The following is a 20626-nucleotide window of genomic DNA, read 5'->3' on the forward strand; positions in this document are numbered from 1 at the left end:
TATATGTGTCGGAGGTGGAGGGAACGAGGAGAAGAGGGAGACCAAATTGGAGGTGGAAAGATGGAGTGAAAAAGATTTTGTGTGATCGGGGCCTGAACATGCAGGAGGGTGAAAGGAGGGCAAGGAATAGAGTGAATTGGAGCGATGTGGTATACCGGGGTTGACGTGCTGTCAGTGGATTGAATCGGGGCATGTGAAGCATCTGGGGTAAACCATGGAAAGCTGTGTAGGTATGTATATTTGCGTGTGTGGACGTATGTATATACATGTGTATGGGGGTGGGTTGGGCCATTCCTTTCGTCTGTTTCCTTGCGCTACCTCGCAAACGCGGGAGACAGCGGCAGAAAAAAAAAAAAAAAAATATATATATATATATATATATATATATATATATATATATATATATATATATATATGTGTGTTATGTATTATATTTCACCCATTCTACCACTCCAAAATTCACTCCTTTTGCTTTCCCTGACATACCACATCTCTCATATACCCTTTCATTTCTTTCTTCATTCCATCTAGTCACACCACATGCTCTTCTCAAACAACTCATTTCCACAGCCTGGATTCTTGACCTATGTTTTGGCTGCATAGAGGGTTGGGAGGACAACACTCTCTCTTAATCCTCTCTTCACTTCCATACTTACACCACTACCCTTAATTATTCTTCTAATATTCTTGCATATATTTTCCCTGGTATACTTAACAGACTCATTTCCCTATAATTGCAACATACATCCCTAGCAGCTCTCCCTTTGAATAAAAGAACTTTAATAACTTTCAACCAATCCACAGGCATAACCTTCTGTTTCCATGCTAAATTACATATGATACATCCACTCTATCACACTTTCTCCTCCATGCTTCAGCATTTCAGCCATAATCCCATCAACTCAAAGTGCCTTTCCAACCTCCAGCCTCATCATTGCCCTTCTTACCTCCCTTTCTGCTATAGGCCACTGCACTTTTATTCTCTTCCTTCCATCCTCCATACCTATGCATGTAACAACTGCTGCCTCCCCTTCTGTGTAATAATCTTCTACCTTGTACTGCTCCCTCCCTAATCTCTCTTTCTATATCACCACACTTACCCAAGACAGCTCCAAAATACTCAAATTCCCTCACTTTTTCCAGTCTTTTTCCCCCCATATTCAGAGCATAATTTAATAAACTTTCTTCTTTCACTCTACATGGTTTTACAAAATCTATACTTTCACTCTGTTTCCTTTCCAACACTATTACTTCACTTTTACTTGCATTTACCTTCAACCACCTATGCTTACACACATCATAAAACATGCAATCTTGTGCAACTCCTTTTCACTTTCAGCAAACAACACAGTATCATCTGCAAACAGGCTTGCCAGTAGACACCATCCCTCACAGCCACACTCCACCTCTGCACCCCTTTTCCCTAGTTTTGCTTTCATCTGTCTTATCACTCCATCTATATACAAATATATAAAAAAGCTATGGTGACATCACACAGCCCTGCCTCACACCTATATGTATCCCAAAACCTTTGCTCAGCTCTCCATCCACTCTTACACATGCATTTGCTCCTCTATAGAAGGCTTTTACACCATTCAACAGTTGTCCCCCTATACCATATATCCTTAACGCATCCCACAAAGCATTCCACTTGACCCTGTCATACACTTTCTTCAGAACCATAAAAGCAGCATACAACTTCATATCTATAACTGAATACTTTTCCCTGGTCATCTTTAACACAAAAATCTGATCCATACACCCCCTACCTTTCCTAAAAACCCCTGCTCTTCACTTATTCTGCATTCAGTCACTTCCATCACTCTATCAATTAATATTCTTGCATATATTTTTCCTGGTATACTTAACAGACTCATTTCCCTATAATTGCAACATACATCCCTAGCAGCTCTCCCTTTGAATAAAAGAACTTTAATAACTTTCAACCAATCCACAGGCATAACCTTCTGTTTCCATGCTAAATTACATATAAGATACATCCACTCTATCACACTTTCTCCTCCATGCTTCAGCATTTCAGCCATAATCCCATCAACTCAAAGTGCCTTTCCAACCTCCAGCCTCATCATTGCCCTTCTTACCTCCCTTTCTGCTATAGGCCACTGCACTTTTATTCTCTTCCTTCCATCCTCCATACCTATGCATGTAACAACTGCTGCCTCCCCTTCTCTGTAATAATCTGTTTATCAATACTTGTAACCCTCGCATACAATACAGTATATACCTCAAAGGTAAAAATCAACTTCTTTAGCAATACATCTCCATACATGCAATGGTATAATGACCCTAAAGAGAACTGTTTTGCTTAGCTCTCCATTTTCCTGAAACGAACCCTGTATTACTGTAATGGATACTAATAAAACTAGATAAATGATGAAGTTTCAATTATGCAAAAGAAATCTTGAAAACTTTTTTACTCTGATAGGGTACTGAGCAAAGTTCAATAATTTACCTGTCTTCAAGTTAAATTTCCAGCCATGGTATGGACATCTGACACACAGTGACTGATCAGGAAGGGTCTCTATGTCTCCTATATGTAAAGGTCCACCTACAATAAAAAAAAGTCATCAGTCAGTTTAAAAACTACATCAATACAATCATCTGACTGTCACATTCACTAATTTAATCATGTTTTCATTTCTGTTTTTCTTGACTTATGCGTGTCTTTAGATTCTTAAGTTACTGCATCACTGTTCCCTGGTTTGAGACAAGTCTCAAATCATCTGTATCTTTAGGGAATTTTAAATCAAACCTAATTTCATTGGAAATATTACATTACAATTATTCTGGTATCATAACTTTCTTTTCTTTGGTACAATGAAAATCAAGCATTATTTTATGTATATAACAACTAAGTTTTGCAGGGGGAAAAATGTCAGCCCTGGTAGGGTAAGCAAGGGCTGTTAACTTGGAGAGACGGCTACAACAGTAGTGGCAGGGATACAGGTTACAACCATCAACTTTGAGAAATTCCTCTTGCTGTGCACAAAGAACCTGGATTGTGGATGTAAATCTTCCACACATATCCAACACCAACAACAAATAAATGTCCCATGGCACTCCTGAGTCCCATTCATGGTATGTTGTTTGATGTTTTGAGTGATGAACAGCCAGGGGACACTTCCAAAATAAAGTAAAGCTGACTGCAAGACTGAATTCCACAATTACTCATATGTGAAGTTGTCAAGATGAGTAAGCATTTAATATTAACGACTTACTGTTGGAAGAGAGCTTGAATATGAAGGAAATTATCTCAAAATGTTTGTGGAGGAACAGCAAAAGGAAACCAGAACTGAACATGTTTGAGTATGAAAAATGGAACTAGATGAAATGTTAGAAAGGGCATACAAGGAATGACAATGAGAAGAAAAGAGGAAAAAGATGATATGAAGAAGCAGAGAGCAAAAACAAAGTCTGAAGAAGCAGAGAGGGAAAGAAAGCATGAACTTGAAAAACTTTCACAAAGCAGCATCTTAAGTCAGGAAGTCATCACCACAGCTCCTGCACCAAAACCTACACTATCTAAAAAGGTGGACAATGTTGACACCTACCTTGAGATATAAGTATGCATAACTGAACCACTAGGCATAGGACAACTGGGCTGTTTATCTGAGTCTTGTCTTAACTGGTAAGGCTTGAAAAGTATACATCAGTTTTCCTTGTGATCAAACTTGTAACTATGAAAGAGTTATGGATATTCTAATCAAATACATGCTGATGGAAGAAGGACATTGAATGAGGATTAGTGTGACCAACCCTGACAAGGGAAGAACCACAGTGTCATTTGCTGCCAAGTTATAGAGCTACTTTTATCAATGGGTAGATTTGTCTGGCATATGTAAGACTTATGTGGCCCTCAGTGACTTAATCTTCAGAGAAAAATTTATGAGAAGGTGTCACCATGAAATTAGAATGTTTTTGAAGGAGAGAACCTCAAAGATGGTGTCAGAAATGGTTATCTTTAAAGGAAAGTATATGGCTGCACATGTAGGACCACTCTTCAAGGCTCTGAAGCAAACCAAGGGAAAACATCTGGTAAAGTAACTATTCCTAACTAGCAACTGAATGGTTACATTTTTACCTCATGGACATTTAGGAAAGGAAGATGTATTCTGTGGAACAAAATTAAACATCTAGTTTGTAACACAAAACATCTTGTTTGTAACAGTACCCTATAAAAAAAAAGTTCTACTTCTTCATGATGTGCTGGAGTTGATACTAACAACAAGGAGGTGAAAGCCATACAGTGTGTGATAAACCAAAACAAGTTATCACTCTTCCCCATGTGAGAGTGTACCTTTGAGGATTGGTCTTAGTTCTATCAACTGCAACTGTTTGAGGATCAAGGCTACATCATGTTGGGCATAACCATATCTTCCACTCAATCCCTATCCTGGAAACCACACATAATCAACATCACAAAGTCTGCTTCCCAATAGCTGGGGTTTTTGTATAGATGCTGTAATAATTTTCTTGTGAGCAGCTATTTCATATCTACTGGGGTTTATTCCACTGCTACTCACATATTGTGTGTGATTCTTCCTCCAACTCTCTACCAACTAGAATGAAATCAAAAGCCTTTCATCTCATTAATTTTCTTGACACCACCACTTGTCAACCATCCCTTTCTGTACACTGCAATGTTGCTGCTCTCTTTCTTTACAGGTACAGTGGTATTTTTGCTATTGTTCTGATGAGCTGGCTGTATGTGTCTCTTTCCTCAAGGCATGGAAAGAAGGCATACACCTGACTGCTACTTCCAACATTACTGAGGAGACTGTCCACTTGAGGATTGACTGTTATGGTAACTCCTTCTTTCATTGAGCAGCTAAGTTATGGAATTCTCTTCCTCTTTTTGTGTTTCCCTCTCATTATAATCTTTCTACCTTTAAGAAGCATGTCTACATACACCTATGGAGCCCAGATTAATTTCTATTTTCTTTTTAATTTTTTCTTTCACCTCAGATGACCCTTGATTCAGGTATGCTTTTCCTGTGCTATGTTGGTCACAATAAAAAAAACCTAGTCAGGAAAACTCACAATCCATTTCAAGATCTCATATTTTGACTTTCAAATCTGCAGCCTAATAGTCATTGTACTACTTCTGCACAAAGTATCATGCTCTGCTAGACTAGAGTCCTATTAATGACCCTTGGGAAGGAGGGTATATGCATTCAGATGATTATGTCTGTAACATATTTGGTACTTTACCCAGCCAAAGTTGGCATCCATTTCTCTAACAAGCAGTGGAAGAATGAAGAGCAAGGGTGCCATGGACTAAATCCAAGTTTGTGGATTAGAAGTCAGTAATCATGAAGACTGCTCTGCTGAGTCATTTGAGTAGCCATTTGTAAAAACACTCCAAACCAATCCTTGATACATCTAAAAGGGCCCCCTTTTCCTTTGGAGGGCTGCAAGAAACAACTTGAAGATTAACCACAAGTTGAGTACATCTTAAGGTTCAACTGTGTGTAACAGAAAACACTGAAATAACCTTGAAACAATTGGGATGTCTTCCACAGAGAAAGACCTAGAACACCTGAAATCAAGTTTCTGAACAGACTGCCTTTATATCCATAAAAAGAGGACTCTCACTTTTCTCTTTTCATATTACATATGGGTAAGTCACTAATATCTAGACAGACAGCAACACAACAAGCATTAAGCTTTGCTAAAATGTTAGCCTGGCCAGGAGGAATCACAAAATTTCCAGAGTGGTGAAGGCAATATACTTCTTAAATATGAAACAACAAGCGGTATCAAACAACGTCATGTTTCATCAAACAGTTTAATAATAAAGTGAAGTATGATATGCTCCTCGGAGGCTCAGATTGGGGTGTCTAAATGTGTGTGGATGTAACCAAGATGAGAAAAAAGGAGAGATAGGTAGTATGTTTGAGGAAAGGAACCTGGATATTTGGCTCTGAGTGAAATGAAGCTCAAGGGTAAAGGGGAAGAGTGGTTTGGGAGTGTCTTGGGAGTAAAGTCAGGGGTTAGTGAGAGGACAAGAGCAAGGGAAGGAGTAGCACTACTCCTGAATCAGGAGTTGTGGGAGTATGTGATAGAGTGTAAGAAAGTAAATTCTAGATTGATATGGGTATAACTGAAAATTGATGGAGAGAGATGGGTGATTATTGGTGCATATGCACCTGGGCATGAGAAGAAAGATCATGAGAGGCAAGTGTTTTGGGAGCAGCTGAATGAGTGTGTTAGTGGTTTTGATGCACAAGACCGGGTTATAGTGATGGGTGATTTGAATGCAAAGGTGAGTAGTGTGGCAGTTGAGGGAATAATTGGTGTACATGGAGTGTTCAGTGTTGTAAATGGAAACGGTGAAGAGCTTGTAGATTTATGTGCTGAAAAAGGACTGGTGATTGGGAATACCTGGTTTAAAAAGCGAGATATACATAAGTATACGTATGTAAGTAGAAGAGATGGCCAGAGAGCGTTATTGGATTACGTGTTAATTGATAGACGCACGAAAGAGAGACTTTTGGATGTTAATGTGCTGAGAGGTGGAACTGGAGGGATGTCTGATCATTATCTTGTGGAGCCTAAGGTGAAGATTTGTGGGGGTTTTCAGAAAAGAAGAGAGAATGTTGGGGTGAAGAGAGTGGTGAGAGTAAGTGAGCTTGGGAAGGAGACTTGTGTGAGGAAGTACCAGGAGAGACTGAGTACAGAATGGAAAAAGGTGAGAACAAAGGAGGTAAGGGGAGTGGGGGAGGAACGGGATGTATTTAGGGAAGCAGTGATGGCTTGCGCAAAAGATGCTTGTGGCATGAGAAGCGTGGGAGGTGGGTTGATTAGAAAAGGTAGTGAGTGGTGGGATGAAGAAGTAAGATTATTAGTGAAAGAGAAGAGAGAGGCATTTGGACGATTTTTGCAGGGAAAAAATGCAAATGAGTGGGAGAGGTATAAAAGAAAGAGGCAGGAGGTCAAGAGAAAGGTGCAAGAGGTGAAAAAGAGGGCAAATGAGAGTTGGGGTGAGAGAGTATCATTAAATTTCAGGGAGAATAAAAAGATGTTTTGGAAGGAGGTAAATAAAGTGTGAAAGACAAGGGAGCAAATGGGAACTTCAGCAAAGGGGGCTAATGGGGAGGTGATAACAAGTAGTGGTGATGTGAGAAGGAGATGGAATGAGTATTTTGAAGGTTTGTTTAATGTGTTTGATGATAGACTGGCAGATATAGGGTGTTTTGGTCGAGGTGGTGTGCAAAGTGAGAGGGTTAAGGAAAGTGATTTGGTAAATAAAGAAGAGGTAGTAAAAGCTTTACGGAAGATGAAAGCCGGCAAGGCAGCAGGTTTGGATAGTATTGCAGTGGAATTTATTAAAAAAGGGGGTGACGGTATTGTTGACTGGTTGGAAAGGTTATTCAATGTATGTATGATTCATGGTGAGGTGCCTGAGGATTGGCGGAATGCGTGCATAGTGCCATTGTACAAAGGCAAAGGGGATAAGAGTGAGTGCTCAAATTACAAAGGTATAAGTTTGTTGAGTATTCCTAGGAAATTATATGGGAGGGTGTTGATTGAGAGGGTGAAGGCATGTACAGAGCATCAGATTGGGGAAGAGCAGTGTGGTTTCAGAAGTGGTAGAGGATATGTGGATCAGGTGTTTGCTTTGAAGAATGTATGTGAGAAATATTTAGAAAAACAAATGGATTTGTATGTAGCATTTATGGATTTGGAGAAGGCATATGATAGAGTTGATAGAGATGCTCTGTGGAAGGTTTTAAGAATATATGGTGTGGGAGGCAAGTTGTTAGAAGCAGTGAAAAGTTTTTATCGAGGATCTCAGGCATGTGTACGTGTAGGAAGAGAGGAAAGTGATTGGTTCTCAGTTAATGTAGGTTTGCGGAAGGGGTGTGTGATGTCTCCATGGTTGTTTAATTTGTTTATGGATGGGGTTGTTAGGGAGGTGAATGCAAGAGTTTTGGAAAGAGGGGCAAGTATGCAGTCTGTTGTGGATGAGAGAGCTTGGGAAGTGAGTCAGTTGTTGACTGAGTTTGGTAAAGTGTGTGAAAGAAGAAAGTTAAGAGTAAATGTGAATAAGAGCAAGGTTATTAGGTACAGTAGGGTTGAGTATCAAGTCAATTGGGAGGTAAGTTTGAATGGAGAAAAACTGGAGGAAGTAAAGTGTTTTAGATATTTGGGAGTGGATCTGGCAGCGGATGGAACCATGGAAGCGGAAGTGAATCATAGGGTGGGGGAGGGGGTGAAAATTCTGGGAGCCTTGAAGAATGTTTGGAAGTCGAGAACATTATCTCGGAAAGCAAAAATGGGTATGTTTGAAGGAATAGTGGTTCCAACAATGTTGTATGGTTGCGAGGCGTGGGCTATGGATAGAGTTGTGTGCAGGAGGGTGGATGTGCTGGAAATGAGATGTTTGAGGACAAAATGTGGTGTGAGGTGGTTTGATCGAGTAAGTAATGTAAGGGTAAGAAAGACGTGTGGAAATAAAAAGAGTGTGGTTGAGAGAGCAGAAGAGGGTGTTTTGAAATGGTTTGGTCACATGGAGAGAATGAGTGAGGAAAGATTGACCAAGAGGATATATGTGTCAGAGGTGGAGGGAACGAGGAGAAATGGGAGACCAAATTGGAGGTGGAAAGATGTAGTGAAAAAGATTTTGAGTGATCGGGGCCTGAACATGCAGGAGGGTGAAAGGCGTGCAAGGAATAGAGTGAATTGGAACGATGTGGTATACCGGGGTCGACGTGCTATCAATGGATTGAACCAGGGCATGTGAAGCGTCTGGGCTAAACCATGGAAAGTTCTGTGGGGCCTGGATGTGGAAAGGGAGCTGTGGTTTCGGTGCATTATTACATGACAGCTAGAGACTGAGTGTGAACGAATGGGGCCTTTGGTGTCTTTTCCTAGCGCTACCTCGCACACATGAGGGGGGAGGGGGTTGTTATTCCATGTGTGGCGAGGTGGCGATGGGAACAAATAAAGGCAGACAGTATGAATTGTGTACATGTGCATATATGCATATGTCTGTGTGTGTATATATATGTGTACATTGAGATGTATAGGTATGTATATTTGCGTGTGTGGACGTGTATGTATATACATGTGTATGTGGGCAGGTTGGGCCATTCTTTCGTCTGTTTCCTTGCGCTACCTCGCTAACGCGGGAGACAGCGACAAAGCAAAATAAAAGAAAATAAAAAAATGATATGCATAAAACCATATAGGGATACACAATGCATGCATTGCTGTGGTTACTAAGCCAATTACATGTTGAATAGAAAAAATGCACAAGGCACCTTATCAACTATAAAGAATCAAAAGTGACCACCGAACTCCAAGAAAAACAATACACAAAGACTACCAAATGGACAAAACAGTGCCAAGCAAGATACAGTGCCAACAAGATACAATGATCAGACAGGCAACACAGCTTTATGTACAGCAAAATAGTCTCCTGATCATCATGTCCACCTTTTCATTAGAATGACTGGCGAATGCTCATAATGCATACAAGAAAAATGCAATATTGCATAGGTCAACTCTGAAAAACAAAAATACAAAAGCAAACTTAAGGAAAGTAGCACAGATCACTGCACCAGTAGAATAAATCTCAAGATCACCTTACTAGCTTATCAGACCACACGCATTACCATGTACAACAGAGATTTAAAGAAAAAAGAGAAAAGGACAAAAATCTGACATTTCTGAAGAAATGGGGTGAAAAACCAAAGACAAGAAAGTAATGGTCAACAGGCCCACGCTGCAGAAACATAATCTAATAAATGAAGAGCGATGGGGCTAGGAAACACCACCTTACCACCACAACAGTGATATCACAGGCATGAGCAGGCTGCTCCATGGTTGCTAGGTTTCCAATAACAAAGATGAGTCAGCCATGAAGATATTTTGGTGATCAAAAATTTTGAAATCCTGATGGATATAAACAATTTCTGCAGATAAAACAGTGTTTTATGGACATGTCTATGGAATAAAGTCAGGGAATGGTAAGAAGACAAGGGCTAGGGAAGAAATGCATTACTTCTGAAGCAGTAGCTGTGGGAGTGTATGACAGAGTGTACGGGAGTAAATTTAGACTGATGTGCATAAAACTGAATGTGGATGGCAAGACAAGGATAACTATTAGTGCTTATGTACTTGGACATGAGAAGAAAGATCATGAGAGGTAAGTATTTTGGGAGCAGCTGTATAAGAGTGTCAGCAATTTTGATGTGCGAAACCGGGTATCAATAATGAGTGATTTAAAAACAAAGGTGAGTAATGTACCAGTTACTGATATAATTAAAGGGGCATGGGATTTTCAGAGTTATGACTGGAAATGCATAGCAGCTTGTGGAACTTTATGCTGAAAAAAGGACTAGTGATTGGGAAAACTTGGATTAAAAAGAATATACATACACAAGTATATGTATGTGAGTAGGAGAGATGGTCAGTGGGCATTACTGGATTACATAGTAATTGATAAGTGTGTAAAAGAGAGACCTTTGGATGAAAATGTGATGAGAGGTGGCAGCCCGCAGGGTGTCTGATCACTAGCGTGTAAAGGCAAGGGTGAAGATTTGTAGAGTGATAAATGGTGAGAGCAAGTGAAGTAAGGGTAAGGGGAGTGGGTGGGAACTGGAGGTATTCATGGAAGCAGTGCTGACATGCAAGAGATGCATGTGGCGTGTGAGAGGTGGGAGGTGAGCAGATTAGAAAGGATAGCAAGTGGTGGGATAAAGAAGTCTGCTGGTGAAAGATAAAACAGAGACATTTGGGCTCTACTTACAGAGGAGGAGTGCAATGATTGGGTGACGCTTAAGAGAAAGCAGCAGGAGGTCAAGAGGAAGGTGCAGGGGTTGAAAATGGTGTACTTTCAGGGCAGGAAAGCAAATGATTCAAAAATGTATAACAGAAAGCAGCAGGAGGTTAAGAGAAAGGTGCAGGGGTTGAAAAAGAGGGCAAATGAAAGTTGGGGTAAGTGAGCATCAGTAAACTTTAAGGAAAGCAAAATGTTTTGGAAGGATGTAAATAATGATGAAAGACAAAAAAACATATGGGAACATTGGTGAAGGGGACAAAAAAAGGAGTGAACAGGAAGTGTTGAAGTATTTTGAAGGACTTTTGATTTTGTTTGATGATAGAGTGGCAGATGTAGGGTGTTTGGGTTGGAGTGGTATGCAAAGTGAGAAAGTCATGGAGAGTGGTTTGGTGAAAAGAGAAGAGGAGGTGAAAGCCTTGTGTAAGATGAAATGCAGCAAGGCAGTTGAATTTACTAAGAAAAGAGTGACTGTATTGTAGATTGCTTGGTATGTATTTTCAATGAGTGTATGGATTATGGTGAGATGCCAAAGGATTGGCAGAATGCAAGTATATCGCCAGTTTATAAAGGCAAGGGGGATAAATGTTAGTGTTAGAACTAGAGAGGTATAAGTTTGTTGAGTATACCTGATAAGTTATATGGGAGGGTATAGACTGAATGGGTGAAGGCATGTACACAGCATCAGACTGGGGAGGAACAGCAGGTTTCTGAAGTAGTAGAGGATGTGTGGATCAGGTGTTTGTTTTAAAGAATGTGTGAGAAATACTTAAAGAAACATAAATTCATGTAAGGCATTTATGGATATGATGAAAGCATAGAATAGGGTTAACAAAGATGCTTTGAGGAAAGTCTTAAGAATATAATGTGTGAGAGAAAAGTTGCTAGAAGCAGTGAGAAGTTTTTATCATGGGTATAAGGCTTGTGTATGAGCAGGGAGAGAAGGGAGTAAATGGTTCCAAGAACAGGCTGGTCTGGTTCAGGGGTGTATGATGTTACAATGATTGTTCAATCTGTTTCTGGATAGGGTGGTGGGGGCAGTAAATGCAAGAGTCTTGGAGAGAGGGAAAAGTATGCAGTCTGTGGGTGATGATAGGGCCTGGGAGATGCATTGATTGTTGTCTGCTGATGATACACCACTGGAGGCAGATTCTAGTGAGAAACTGTGGGAGATGGTGACTGAGTTTGGGGGAATGTGTGTAAGGAGAGAGTTGAGAGGAAATGTGCATAAAAGCAAGGTTATTAGGTTTAGCAGGGTTGAGGGACAGGTTAGTAGAGGCATGAATATGCATAGGAAAATATTAGAGGAAGTGAAATGTTTTAAATATCTGGAAGTGGAAGAGGAAGTGAGTCATAGACTGAGGGAGTGGGTAAAGGTTCTGGAAATGCTGAAGAATGCATAGAAGGAAAAAGAAAACGTTATTTGGGAGGGCAAAAATGGGTATGTTTGAAGAAATGGTAGTTAGTCCTAACAATATCATATGGATGCAAGGTATGGACTATAGATAAGGAAGTGTGGAAGAAGGTAGATATGTTGGAAATTAAATGTTTGAGGACAGTATGTGGTATGAGGTGGTTTGATCGAATAAGTAATATAAGGTTAAGAGAGATGCACGGTAATAAAAAGAGCTTTGTTTAGAGAGCAGAAGAGGGTGTGCTAAAATGGTCTGGACATATGGAAAGAATGAGTGAGGAAAGGTTGACAAAGAGGATATATGTGTCAGAAGTACAGAGAACAAGAAGAATGGGAAGACTAAATTGGATATGGAAGGATGGAGTGAAAAAGATTTTGAGCAACTGGGGCCTGAACTGAACATGCAAGAGAGTGAAAGGTGTGCATGGAATAAAGTGAATTGGTATGATGTGGTATACTGGGGTCACCATGCTGTCAAAGGACTGAGCCAGGGCATGTGGAGCATCTGTTTAACCATGAAAGCTTTGTGGGGCTTGGTTGTGGATAAGGAGCTGTGGTTTCAGTGTATTACACATGACAGCTAAAGAATGGATGTCAGCAGATATGGCATTTCTTCCTTTGTCCTGGCTCTATCTCACTAATGCAAGAAATGGCCATAAAGCATAAAGAAAAAATCAGTGTTTTCACCTTCATGAATGCAAATATAAAGTGAGAACTAAAATATATGCAAGTTATTCATGAACTTTTTCTATGTCATCAGAATGTGCAAGCAAAAAGTAAGACATTCTGTGCATAAATAAAATATGAAGTGAGTAGTGAGTATTTAGAGCTAATCACTTAATTTCAGAACCCTTAACTAAGCTCATTCATCTCAATCTGGATGCAACAACCTCCCTCAATAGAGCAAATCAAATTGTGACTTTAGCTTCACTTTCACTATACATCATTTTTTGCTTATTTGAACCTCATTACGATACTTAGAAGCAATACATTATCCAACATATTTACCTGCATGAGGACACCGCTCAGAAATGGCATACACGATGTCACCATAGCGAAAAAGTGCTACTTCTTGCTCATTTACCTTTACTAGGCTGCCAGTTCTACCAAGAAATACAAAAGTATAAAAATATAATTCCACAAACACAGAATATAAAGATAACTGCCTGATTATACATAACTAAATTATGTTTTAAAGGAAAACTTAAGATTCTCTTCAATGAACTATCCTTAACTAATTTCTAATAGAGAGTATATCAATGCAGGTAAATCTAATCCAGCACCCTGTAGTCCGGCATGATTTGAATCTGCCACCATTAGTTATTAGTTTGTGGATCTGCCACCGGAATGGTACTGTTAGCAGCGCTCAGGTGCCAAAATCTGTTTACACTGCAGCCAAGCGAATTAATAGCCCTGTTAATTTCTTACATTCAGCTGTATTTTAACCCTTCAGGATGTCATCCAAGAAGTACATAAGATGGTGTTAATGCTAATAGACATGAGCATAAATCAATATCTATGCTTGAAAAGGTGGTTACTGAAAAAAATTAGATAAAGGAACTTCTGTAAAGACTGTGTGTGAGTACTATGAGATCAGATTGTCAACTGTGAATGACTTGGGGTATATTTCTGTTGTCTGGTAATTTCTGCTCTCCAGCAAAGGCTAGGTCCCAAGGCTGCCGGATTATATAGGTACACCCTGTAAACTGATGAGTCATTCAAGATGTACTTCCAATTATATTCATATATTTATTGTTATTATACGTGATCGCCGTTTCCTGCGTCAGTGAGGTAGCACCAGGAAACAAACGAAGAATAGCCCTTTCACTCTTATACACATGACCATACATGCACATATACATACATATACATAAACATACACAGACATATATACACATGTATATATTCAAATTTGCTTGCCTTCATCCATTCCTGGCACCACCCCACCCCACAGGAAACAGCACTGCTACTCCCCACTTTAGCGAGGTAGCGCCAGGACAGCACACAAAAATGGCCACATTCGTTCACACTCAGTCTCTAGCTGTCATGTGTAAATGCAATTTCTGAATCAGATGGCATGTAACAAAAAGGCAAAATTGTCAGTTAATTAAATATCTAAATTCTCTGATTGACAGAGACTATTTTGTGCTTGTAAGATTCATTACTGTTAATAATATTACTTTAGAAGATCAATTTAAGACTTGTAGCATTACATGAGCCAAGAAAATATCTAGATTTATTAAATAAGGCAGGAAAATCAGATAGGAAGCTAGCATAAACTTATCAACAAACTTATCAACAAAAAATAAACTTATCAATAAACAATAACAGGGAAAAGCATCAAAGATTTCCTCCCTCAGGTTAAACTGTAATATGGTATGGATTCACATAAGGGAATGTACCAAGACGAGTCAGTTATGACCAGACACACAAGGAAAGACAAAAGGGAAAGATCAAGGAACCACCAGAGAATTAACATTTGTAGATGTTATCGTAAACTTAAAAAGCAAGACCAGAAGTTAACACAATTAGGAGAGAAGTTAAAGAAATTGACAAATTAATTAAAGGTTAATAAAGGAAATCATGAGATGAGAAAGTAAATCAAGAAATTTAAATCTAATCAAAAGAGCATGAACACAGATTCACATCAGGTGAGGAAGACCAGATGGAACATAACTGAAAGAAAGGAGGTTGAATTATAAAAGAAAAGGAAAGGTCAGAATAGGCTATTCTAGATGTCTGATTGAATGTCAAATAAAAGCTAAAGTCTAAAACACAAGCTACAGAAACTACTGAAAAGAGTGGGCTGGAGATTAGGAGGTAGAGAGCAGTTTCTAGGGTTGCTCAATAGACTTTGAACATGATTACTGATGCAGGGGGACAGAAATCCAGGAACATTGTAACAGAGGGGCCCAGGGGATTCCATGAAACTGCAGATAGAATAATATGTACATCAGACAGAGCAATCCAGAAAATCTAGGGTCCAGGAAATAAAAACTTTACAAAACTGTAGAGCATATATCAGTGCTTGTTATCAAAAAGAAAGATTACAAAGATAGAAAGAAATACAGAGGTTGATAGATTAAGATGAAGGGATTAAATACTAAAGCAGGTGGCAGTAAAGCTGAAGACAATAAAACCATGTTGCTGAGAGATGAAAAGCTTTAAAATACATGTAGAAGAGGAAAGGGGAAGAAGGAAGAAATGCTCATTAAAAACATAACTTAATGATCTAAAACTGTCAGATTCAATTACAGTCATAAAATAAAAGAGAAGAACTAGTAGTTATAATCAAGACAAAAGACGACATTCAATCATGGCTAAGTTTGCTTAGGATGTGCTTAGGCAGGCAAAGAGACATAGATACACCAAATGAAGCAATAGAACAGAACACACCTGCCAATACTACGGATAGATTAGTAATGTTGGATTATGGAAATGCCAGAGTAAAAGTAATGTTTACAAATGTTGAAGTATTAGTAGTAAATGGTAAAGAGCTGGAACTTAGGAATCATATTAAAGAAAATGCACCTGATATTGTTGGAGCTGTGGAAACAAAACTTTATAAAGAGACAGGATTTCACCTGTTCAGCTGTGCTTAGGCAGGCAAAGAGACATAGATACACCAAATGAAGCAATAGAACAGAACACACCTGCCAATACTACGGATAGATTAGTAATGTTGGATTATGGAAATGCCAGAGTAAAAGTAATGTTTACAAATGTTGAAGTATTAGTAGTAATATTGTTGGAGCTGTGGAAACAAAACTTTATAAAGAGACAGGATTTCACCTGTTCAGCACTCCCCCCCCCCACCCCATGATAGTAAGGAGGGAAAAAGAAGGAAAAGGAGAGAGAAATTTGTCCCTCTTATCAAAAGATAGCCATAATATTCCCAGGGATAAGGAAGAAAGAACTCAGCCTATACATTCCCTACATGTGATATGAAGTGATTAAAAGGGGCAAGAGAAAGGTGCTGGACACCTTCTCCTTTTTGTATTTCAATTTCTAAAGAATGAAACAGAAAAGGGAGCCAAATGAGGAGAGCTCATCCTACCCCAAGGCTCAGACTGGGGTGTCTAAATGCATGTGGATGTAACCAAGATGAGAAAAGTGAGGTCAGTAGTATTTTTGAGGAAAGGAATCTGGATGTTCTAGCTCTAAGTAAAGCAAAGCTCAAGGGTAAGGGGGAAGAATGGTTTGGGAATATTTTTGGGGTAAAGTCAGGGGTTAGTGAGAAGGCAAGAGCTAGGGAAGGGTTAGCTCTACTGCTGAAGAAGGCATTGTGGGAAGGTATGAACAAGTGTAAGAAAGATAGCTCCACTGATGTGGGCAAAAGTGAAAATGGATCGTGAGAGATGGGCAATTATTAGTGCTTATGCACATGGCCACGAGATGATGAGGCAAATGATTTGGGGAGGGCTGAGTGAGTGTGCCAACAGGTTTTGATGCATAAGATCAGGTGATGAGTGATCTAAATGCAAAACGGAGAAATGTGACAGATGAGGGTATAATTGTTGGACATGGGGTACTCAGTACGGTGAACAGAAATGGTGAACCACTAGCAGAGTTGTGTGCTGGAAAAGGAGTGGTGATTGGGATTACCTGGTTTAATGAGGGACATACAAAAGTATACATGGATGAATAGAAGGGATGGTAAGTGGGTATTCCTGGATTACATACTAATGAATGCTCATGAAAAGATAGACTCTTGGATATAAATGTGCTGAGAAGGGCAGCTGATGGAATGTCTGATAATTACCTGGTGGATGCAAGGGTGAAGGTTTGTTACAGATTTCTGTTAAAGAGAAAATGATATGGGAGAGAAGAGGGAAATAGAAACTGAGCTTGGAAAAGAGACTTGTGTGAAGAACTACCAGGAGAATAGGTGTAGAATGGCAAGGTGAGAATAAATAAAGCTAAGGGGAGGGTGAGGAATGGGAGGTATTTAAAAAAGCAGTGCTTGTATGTGCAAGAAAAGTGTTTTTCATGCAGAAGGTGGGTGCTTGGTAGGGTAGAAAGGGTAGTAAGTGGTGGGACAAGGAAGTAAGGTTGCTTGCAAAAGAGAAAAGAGAGGTATATGGGCAATACTTACAAGGAAGGAGTGCAAGTGATTGCAAGATGTACAAAAGAAAGCTGGAAGAGGTCAAGGAGGTGCAGGGGTTAAAAAAAAGGACAAATGAGAGCTGGGTTGAGTGAGCATCAGCAAACTTCAGGTTGAATAATGTGTTTTTGGAGAGTTAACAGTGTGAGGAAAACAAGAGAACAAATGGGAACAGCAGTGAAAGGGGCAAATGGGGAAGTGGCAATAGGAAGTGATGTGGCATGTTGAAGGTGGGAGGTAGGTAAGTGAGGAAGAGTGGTGAGTGATGGGCCGAGGAAGTAAAGTTGCTGGTAAAAGAGAAAAGAGAGGTGTATGGGCAGTACTTACAGGGATGGAAAGCATATGATTGGGAGATATACAAATGAAAGCAGCAAGAGGTCAGAAGGAAGATTCAGGAATTGAAAAAGGGCAAATGACAACTGGGCTTAATGAATGTCAGCAAACCTCTGGTTTAATAAGATGTTTTGGAAGGAATTTAACCATGAGAGAAAAACAGGAGAAGAAACAGGAATATTGGTGAAGGGGAAAATGGGAAAGTGGCAACAGGCAGTCAGTGATGTGGTCAAAAGGAGAAGAGAGGATTTTGAAGGAATGAAGAACTCATTTAATGACAGGCTAGCTGATGTAGGGTGTTTGGGTCAGGGAGGTATGCAAAGTGAGAGAGTCATGGCAATGGTTAGGTGAAAAAAAAAGTTGGTAAAAGCTTCACATACGATGAAATGAGGCAAGGCGACTGAAGAGGATGGTATTGCAGTTAAATTTCATAAGAAAAGGGGTGACTGTGATGATGATTGGTTAGGAAGGATTTTTAATGTATGTATGGATCATGAAGCACATTAACATTTTGGATGCTAATGTGCTGAGAGGTGCAACTGGAGGGATGTCTGATCATTATCTTGTGGAGGCGAAAGTGAAGATTTGTAGGGGTTTCCAGAAAAGAAGAGAGAATGTTGGGGTGAAGAGAGTGGTGAGAGTAAGTGAGCTTGGGAAGGAGACTTGTATGAGGAAGTACCAGGAGAGACTGAGTACAGAATGGAAAAAGGTGAGAACAAAGGAGGTAAGGGGAGTGGGGGAGGAATGGGATGTATTTAGGGAAGTAGTGATGGCTTGCGCAAAAGATGCTTGTGGCATGAGAAGCGTGGGAGGTGGGTTGATTAGAAAGGGTAGTGAGTGGTGGGATGAAGAAGTAAGATTATTAGTGAAAGAGAAGAGAGAGGCATTTGGACGATTTTTGCTGGGAAAAAATGCAAATAAGCGGGAGATGTATAAAAGAAAGAGGCAGGAGGTCAAGAGAAAGATGCAAGAGGTGAAAAAGAGGGCAAATAAGAGTTGGGGTGAGACAGTGTCATTAAATTTTAGGGAGAATAAAAAGACGTTCTTGAAGGAGGTAAATAAAGTGCGCAAGAAAAGGGAGCAAATGGGAACTTCAGTGAAGGGGGCTAATGGGGAGGTGATAACAAGTAGTGGTGATGTGAGAAGGACATGGAGTGAGTATTTTGAAGGTTTGTTGAATGTGTTTGATGATAGAGTGGCAGATATAGGGTGTTTTGGTCGAGGTGGTGTGCAAAGTGAGAGGGTTAGGGAAAATGATTTGGTAAACAGAGAAGAGGTAGTAAAAGCTTTGCGGAAAATGAAAGCCGGCAAGGCTGTAGGTTTGGATGGTATTGCAATGGAATTTATTAAAAAAGGGGTGACTGTATTGTTGACTGGTTGGTAAGGTTATTTAATGTATGTATGATTCATGGTGAGGTTCCTGAGGATTGGCAGAATGCTTGCATAGTGCCATTGTACAAAGGCAAAGGGGATAAGAGTGAGTGCTCAAATTACAGAGGTATAAGTTTGTTGAGTATTCCTGGTAAATTATATGGGAGGGTATTGATTGAGAGGGTGAAGGCATGTACAGAGCATCAGATTGGGGAAGAGCAGTGTGGTTTCAGAAGTGGTAGAGGATGTGTGGATCAGGTGTTTGCTCTGAAGAATGCATGCGAGAAATACTTAGAAAAGCAAATGAATTTGTATGTAGCATTTATGGATCTGAAGAAGGCATATGATAGAGTTGATAGAGATGCTCTGTGGAAGCTACTTAGAATATATGGTGTGTGGGGGAAGTTGTTAGAAGCAGTGAAAAGTTTTTTTCAAGGATGTAAGGCATGTGTACGTGTAGGAAGAGAGGAAAGTGATTGGTTCTCAGTGAATGTAGGTTTGCGACAGGGGTGTGTGATGTCTCAATGGTTGTTTAATTTGCTTATGGATGGGGTTGTTAGGGAGGTGAATGCAAGAGTTTTGGAAAGAGGGGCAAGTATGCAGTCTGTTGGGGATAAGAGAGCTTGGGAAGTGAGTCAGTTGTTGTTCGCTGATGATACAGCACTGGTGGCTGATTCATGTGAGAAACTGCAGAAGCTGGTGACTGAGTTTGGTAAAGTGTGTGAAAGAAAAAAGTTAAGAGTAAATGTGAATAAGAGCAAGGTTATTACGTACAGTAGGGTTGAGGGTCAAGTCAATTGGGAGGTAAGTTTGAATGGAGAAACACTGGAGGCAGTAAAGTGTTTTAGATATCTGGGAGTGGATCTGGCAGCGGATGGAACCATGGAAGTGGAAGTGAATCATAGGGTGGGGGAGGGGGGGAAAATCCTGGGAGCCTTGAAGAATGTGTGGAAGTCGAGAACATTATCTCGGAAAGCAAAAATGGGTATGTTTGAAGGAATAGTGGTTCCAACATTGTTGTATGGTTGCGAGGCGTGGGCTATGGATAGAGTTGTGCACAGGAGGGTGGATGTGCTGGAAATGAGATATATGAGGACAATATGTGGTGTGAGTTGGTTTGATCGAGTAAGTAATGTAAGGGTAAGAGAGATGTGTGAAAATAAAAAGAGCGTGGTTGAGAGAGCAGAAGAGGGTGTTTTGAAATGATTTGGGCACATGGAGAGAATGAGTGAGGAAAGATTGACCAAGAGGATATATGTGTCCGAGGTGGAGGGAACGAGAAGTGGGAGACCAAACTGGAGGTGGTAAGATGGAGTGAAAAAGATTTTGAGTGATCGGGGCCTGAACATGCAGGAGAGTGAAAGGCGGGCAAGGAATAGAGTGAATTGGATCGATGTGGTATACCAGGGTCGATGTGCTGTCAATGGATTGAATCAGGGCATGTGAAGCATCTGGGGTAAACCATGGAAAGTTCTGTGGGGCCTGGATGTGGAAAGGGAGCTGTGGTATCGGGCATTATTACATGACAGCTAGAGACTGAGTGTGAACGAATGGGGCCTTTGTTGTCTTTTCCTAGCACTACCTTGCACACATGAGG

General features: G+C 40.1%; 1 protein-coding gene across 1 annotated transcript in view; it reads right to left on the reverse strand.

The window, feature by feature from the left end:
• Positions 1–20626, reverse strand: part of LOC139752843 (uncharacterized) — a 98827-nt gene that overhangs the window by 43994 nt on the left and 34207 nt on the right. Inside the window, exons 3-4 of the mRNA XM_071668798.1 lie at positions 13230–13324; positions 2474–2569 (exon numbers count right to left, since the gene is read on the reverse strand). Of these exons, the coding sequence (XP_071524899.1) occupies positions 2474–2569; positions 13230–13324 (191 nt within the window). The remainder of the gene's footprint in view (positions 1–2473; positions 2570–13229; positions 13325–20626) is intronic.

This window comes from Panulirus ornatus, chromosome 13 (assembly GCF_036320965.1).
Source record: "Panulirus ornatus isolate Po-2019 chromosome 13, ASM3632096v1, whole genome shotgun sequence".
Classification (NCBI taxonomy): Eukaryota; Metazoa; Arthropoda; class Malacostraca; order Decapoda; family Palinuridae; genus Panulirus; species Panulirus ornatus.